We start from the raw sequence: 6,448 nt of genomic DNA on the forward strand, positions 1-6,448 counted from the left end.
CGACCTCCTTTAGATTTGTAGACAACTTCACAGTGGCAATACAATTTCAGTCTAATGTAAAGTAGGAAAATCCCCCCACAGTTCTGGTGATATGTGAGTTTCAGTTGAAAAGTGTAATTTATGACACAAGCAGAAATGTTGAACTGTGGTTTGACCCCAGTAAGAATCACCACAAAGCTGACGATGAAATCCTCTATCTAAAGCACTTTTTGTATTGTTTATCTTTTATTTTCCTTTTTATTTCAGCCCGCCAGTGTTGATCAAACACAGAAATCAGCACAGGATGTGTTGACATCTCCTGTTGTTTCTCCAGCTTCCCTTGCTGAAATGGAGCTCTCTTTGCAGAGCTCCCCTTCAAACATATCTAAACTGTTCCACAATACCAGCATGCCACTGAACGCCACTGGAAATTACACCAATGACCAATTCATTGAAGTTAACCTCTTTGAAATCCTGGGTCCAAAACGATCTCCCTTCTTCCTCCCGGTGATCAGCGTTTACCTTCTCATATTCCTCACCGGCTTGTCTGGGAATCTGCTCACATGTGCAGTGATAGCAAGGCACAAGAAGATGCGAAACCCCACCAACCTCTACCTTTTGAGCCTGGCTCTGTCGGACCTCCTTGTGCTTTTGTTCGGGATGCCCCTGGAAATTTACGACCTGTGGCAGAACTACCCGTTTCCCTTTGGCGAAGGCGGGTGCTACTTCAAGACCTTCCTCTTTGAGACGGTCTGCTTCGCCTCAATCCTCAATGTCACAGCTCTGAGCGTGGAGAGGTACATAGCTGTGCTGCACCCACTCAAAACACGGTATCTGTCGACCAACCAGCACGCTAAGAGGGTCATCACCGTTGTGTGGGTTGTGTCGATGATCTGTGCCATCCCCAACACCTCACTGCACGGCATCTTCTACCTGCCAGAGAAGATGGAGGAGTCAGCCATATGCACTGTGCTGAAGCCCCTGTGGATCTATAACATGGTCATGCAGATCACCACGGTGTGCTTCTACTTTGTGCCCATGACGGTGATTAGCGTGCTGTACCTGGTAATGGGTCTTCATTTGGGCAGAGAAAGACGGCAGTCGAGCGGGAATCTGGGGAAGAACTGTGGCACCAACACCCGAAGGAAGATCAACGCGAATGGGCGCAGAAGACAGGTCAACAAGATGCTCTGTGAGTTGTTTTTCTCTCGTCTCTCTTCAAAAAACATGCATTACTGTGAAAGGCTGCAATTATTTGAAAGCAGATCCCCTCTAATCTGTGTTATCAATGCCAAGACATGTTCCCAAAGACAGAACACAAGGAAAACACAGAGCAAGAGAGGATTGTCAGCTCTTTGTATGGATCATTTGTATTCTGAGGGACATCTTTTTGTCACATCCTCTAAGCTTTGGGTCTTGATGAGATTTAATGGATAGTGTTAGCACAGTTCTTAGATAATTGATTTCATTTTAGACTGAAACATCCATCGTTTAAAAATTCTTCCACAACAAAATAATGGTTTCGAATTCCAGTGGGATTCGTCTTAAAGGCCCTGAACACATATTTTCTGAATCAGTTTAAGTGATGCAATTCAGGTATTTTCACATAAGATGTATCAGTTTGTTTTCTACAGCCAATCATAATTTAGCAGTATAAAAATCTGAATCAGCTGCCAGGGAGATGAAACTGACAATCAAATATGATGAAAACCCAGAGTCCTGCTGCTGATTTTTTGTTTTTGAGTGTTAAAATATCATTAATTTTTAACTAAGGATAAATGTCTGAACAACTACTGGATGAGATGCCGTTAAAGTTGGTGCAGATATTCAGCTTCCTCTCATGATGAATTTGAATAACTTTGGCGATCCCTTAACATTTCCTCTAGCACAGAGCTCTCAAACTGAAATTGGCTTGGGACCACTGTTGGGATTGTCATCTCATAGGAGGAGAATCATAATAAACAAAAATAAAATGGTTTGGGGTGAATGGTTTGAGATCCTTCCCGTTTTAACCAGGGTGTAGCATTCTCAGCCTTCTTATATTAGTCTTCTCCCCTTAAATGTTACTTACCTGTGCGTGTGGGTTAGTTGTTTAAAGTTTAATAACAGCTTCCCAAAAGCGGTGCCAAAACATCTCAATCGCCCCCTGGTGGCTGACTGCAGTATTAGGTCATAAACCCATGTTAGCTGATGAGACTTTGGCCAAACTAAAAAGAATCAAAGTACACGTTTCTGTCATTTTAGGTAGTTCTTATCATGCTGATGTATGTCCAAGTGTTTACTTTTCTTATAAGTTAAGTTTAAATTGCTATAAAAAGGGGGTTTCACATCATGATTGACAGCAGAGCCGATACCGGGGCTCCGACCCCGATCACTTCTGTGCAAACTCTTGCTCCAAATAATGTCACCAGCGCAAAATGTATCAGATGTGTCTGGAAAATTTTGGCTTCATTTTTGTGCAGTATAAGGAAGCGGAGACGTGTCGTCATGTTTGTTATGGGGTTATGGAGTCAGTCAGTACACACTCATGCTGTGCAGCCAAAGTTTGTTCAGGCCCACAGAACTGTATATAAGGTCTAAAAGAGATCCCAAAGTTTCCAAAAATACATGTCAGGCAGACTTTTGTGGAGTTTTTGTGGATATAATGAAATCTGGAATATTTCCATTTGATGTAATTATGCAGTTTTTGCATCAAATGGAATATTTCACTCAGTGTAAACATCATATACCGTAGCTTCAAGAGCTGGAACAAGATGATACAGAATATAGATGTGATTCTGGTAAACAGTGTGGAATAAGATCCTTTTTTTTTTTTTTTCTTACTTAAATAGAAAAATGCAACAACTATTTGTTAAAGGTTTAAATAGCCAAGTCTCACAAACTCTGTTGCTGGGAAAAGTGAAACTAGGTGTCAAATGTTTGCAACTCTCACATTTATAAATATCTTGTCACTATGACACCAACCTTCCAACAAAGCTACGTCAGATAGCTTGATGCCATATGTCCACCACAACAGCCAAACAGCCTGCATCGGCTGCACCTCCCTCCGTGAGAGAGACCCAGAGAGCATTATTTATGGACTATTAGGACAGTAATGTGCTTTATTACCAAGTGATTTAGAGCAACCTCTGCTGCTCTGAGGGACATGTTTACAAATGACTTACAATCCTAAATCTCTAAGACTTTGTGCACCTGTGTGGCTTTGTGTTCAGCCGGATCTTACAGGCCATATCAAAAGACATTTTTATTCCAGCTTTTAGAATGTAAAAGTCAGTAAACAAGAGCTGCAACAAACGATTAATTTAATTATCAAATAATCCGCCTGTTATTTTCTTGATTTATTGATTAATAATTTTGTCACAAAATAAAGATGAAATTCTTTAATTCCAATAATACTATTATGCTTACTTTCAAATATGACAAAGAAAAAGCATCAAATCCTCACATTGGACAAGTTGGAAACAGATCTTGTTTGCAATTTTTGTTTGACATTACTAACTGATGATGAAAATAGTTGCAGATATATTTTGTAGCGATTGATTGAGCGATTAATTGAATAATTTTTACAACTCAACTGACTCAATAATGTGTTAATATTAAGTTTTAGCTAACATTAGCATGTATTAGTTACTGATCATACCAGTCCAAGTAAACCTGTAGTAGCAAAACCCCTGAGTGTACTGAACGGTGTGTATTGTTAGGAAGATTGTTTAGTTCTTTTTTTAAAATGTACATAACTGCGGGGAAACCTACCAAAAATAAGGGTTTTGTTGTAAATCAGTGGACTGAATCCCCACATGTCTAGTGTAGGTTGATGTCCTTTTAGCATGTAGCCCCCATGATGTCACTCCTTCCATCACAAATCCATTAAAAAAAAAACAGCAACAAAGAACAACCTGCAACAACAGCTACTTTAAAAAATGTTTTAAAGTCATTCTCATTCTCTGTGGTTTGCTACTCCAGCAATCGTGGTTGCAGTGTTTGGAGTCTGCTGGGCGCCCTTCCACATCGAGCGGCTCCTGTGGAGTTCCATCAGCCAGTGGACCGATTTGATGCACAACATTTATCAGTACGTCCACATCCTGTCGGGCGTCCTCTTCTACCTCAGCTCAGCAGTCAACCCTATCATCTACAGCCTGCTCTCCACACGGTTCAGGGAGTGTTTCAGGGAACTCATGTGCTCCCAAGCGGAGGAAAATAGCTCTGTCAGAGACTCGCCACCATTCCCTAAGATTTTACTGGATCCCTCCGTCTCAAGCTCCAGAGCTCAGGCTAATGGTAAGGACTCCAATGCTTTCATCCCTTTGTTGTCTCCTAACATGACATTGAGCATGGACACTGCAATCCTCTCATGTGCATGTAAAGAGACGACCTGTAAGACCTCTGTGTTCTGAGATTTGGTTTAAATAAGTTAACAAGCAGAAGCCACTTTAAATGACTAATTTGACATTTTGGGAAATATATGCTGTCTTGCAGTATTTAGATGAGAAGATTGATACCACTCTGTTAAGTATGAAGCGACTGTCAGGATAGTTTAGCTTAGCATGAAGACAGGAAACAGGAAGAAACGGCTTCTGAAGAAAAGTCACCTGAGGACATTTGTCCTCATAGAATCTTTTCTGGCAGAATAACGCTGGCAGGGCTCTGCCGTGGTTGTGTAGCAACAACTGTAAACTGTAAATGGAAATATTCACTGCCTGAATTGGACCAAACACAGTGCCTGTACCCTAATTCAGCACAACCCTAACCCTAACCCTAGGCATTTTTAACTCAGTTCCAGTGCTGTTTTTTTTAGCGGCTATGTGGTTACACAGAGACGCAAGCATTTAGGAGTACTTCACCAGCATCACTGTATGCAGTGTTTTAGAAATAGTAAGGTCCAAAAGCTGAACTAAGGGTACGGCTCAAAGCACCAAATTTGTTATTTTCTAGCAATTATTTTGAAAGTTTTATTGTCTAACCCTTAGAAAAAAATACTGAGGTTCATACCTTGGTGACCTCAGTGGTGGGTACGGCCATGCTCACCAGAGGTGGCGGTACTTAATAAGAAGTAAGGGTACTCATGGACAAAAAGCTGAAGTGCCAGGACTTAGAGTACTAGCCCATTACAGGCACTGTAAATATTGATTTTCTACTTTTTCTACGTTTTACTCGAGTGAACTCCCTTTACTTCGCCAGTTTGTTCAGTTGTCCACTGAAACCTTATCACAACACAGGAATGACAGCTGCACACATGTTAACCCCTCGGCTTTATTGTTTCCCCTAGCAACAGTACAACATGCACAAGGTTTCTACCCCAGTATTTAACCTAATACTACACACTTCACAGTCTCCACCGACCTAGACCAACTGTCTGTGTGTGTATGTGTGTGTAGGAGCTGAGTCCTGAGGCAGAGGAGAGAGACAAAAAGAAGCTAGCGCGACTATAAATGACAACAAAATGTGGTAAAGTCTCAGCATAGTTTTTTTTTTCTTTTCATTTATTTCTTTGTTATAATAGTCTCTGTCTGACATATCATGAAGCTCAGGATAGATAGACACGGTCAGAACGATTTTTCTCCATTTTTGAGTCCCCCAATTGGTTGCCTGAAAATAAGCGACAGTAATAACACCAACACAAACAACATGGTGTGTCCTAATAGGTCACCTGGTAGAGCTGGTGCCCCATGTACCACAGTGGAGTCCTTGCTGCAGTGGCCATGGGTTCAAATCCAACATGTGGCCCTTTACTCTCTCCCCTCTTTCCTGTTACTCTTCAGCTATCAGTATTGATTAAAGGCAAAAAAAGAATGTATATTAAAAAAAGGCGCAATGCTCTGAAAACAGACGCTGGATGCAACATTTTTTCCTCTAGGTGGCCACATACGCTCTCTTAAAAGATACTGGCACTCGCCAAAAAAACGCAATGTGGACACAAGCCATAACTGCACCGCTAATTCTCACTAATTAACACTCTTGTTTGTTTAATCTGTACAAAAAACAAAGAGTAAACAACATTTATCAGGTATTGGTGCTGATCTTCTCATCTAACCTTTGCCAAAAATAAGCCTATTTCCCAAAATGTCAATGTTCCTTTAAAGATGTTCCTTATTAGATGTCATCAAAAAGCTTGTATGTGGACTTTGATTTGCTTCTTTGTTTGCTACTATGGATAATATAGTTTAACAGTGCCTGCACATTCCACCTGCTGTCTTACTCTGTATACTGCTGTATGCCTTAGAGGTTGAATCCAGAAGGAAAGGAGGACAATCAAAATCTGCTCTGAATGATATTGTGTTGTACTTGATTTTTCTTGTTCTTATTTGGAAAATCAATGTGTTGCTGGGCAGCAAAATCAGGTGTCTCCGTGTTTCAGTGGAACTTGTAAACAAAGAATGTAATGCTTTACTGTGAGCTTTACCGAATCTTGCTTTGTCTCTTATGCACGGCCAACAATCATGTTACATGATTTGATTGATTGGTAAGGTTT

The 6,448-nt window shown here is 40.8% G+C and overlaps 1 protein-coding gene across 1 annotated transcript; it reads left to right on the forward strand.

The window, feature by feature from the left end:
- Nucleotides 1–222: 222 nt before the first annotated feature.
- nmur3 (neuromedin U receptor 3) lies at nucleotides 223–4,373 on the forward strand. The gene is made up of 2 exons (XM_035662269.1): nucleotides 223–1,171; nucleotides 3,943–4,373. The coding sequence occupies exons 1-2, from the start codon at nucleotides 328–330 to the stop codon at nucleotides 4,371–4,373; spliced, it is 1,275 nt and encodes a 424-aa protein (XP_035518162.1). The 5' UTR covers nucleotides 223–327.
- Nucleotides 4,374–6,448: the final 2,075 nt, after the last annotated feature.

The sequence above is a fragment of the Morone saxatilis genome, unplaced genomic scaffold, assembly GCF_004916995.1.
Source record: "Morone saxatilis isolate NCDOM2014 unplaced genomic scaffold, NCSU_SB_2.0 Contig18, whole genome shotgun sequence".
Taxonomy (NCBI): domain Eukaryota; kingdom Metazoa; phylum Chordata; class Actinopteri; family Moronidae; genus Morone; species Morone saxatilis.

Coding starts and splice junctions, on each gene's coding strand:
- nmur3 (XM_035662269.1), top strand. CDS start 328: ATGGAGCTCTCTTTGCAGAGCTCCCCTTCAAACATATCTAAACTGTTC. Junction 1,172..3,942: donor ACAGGTCAACAAGATGCTCT/GTGAGTTGTTTT, acceptor TTGCTACTCCAG/CAATCGTGGTTGCAGTGTTT.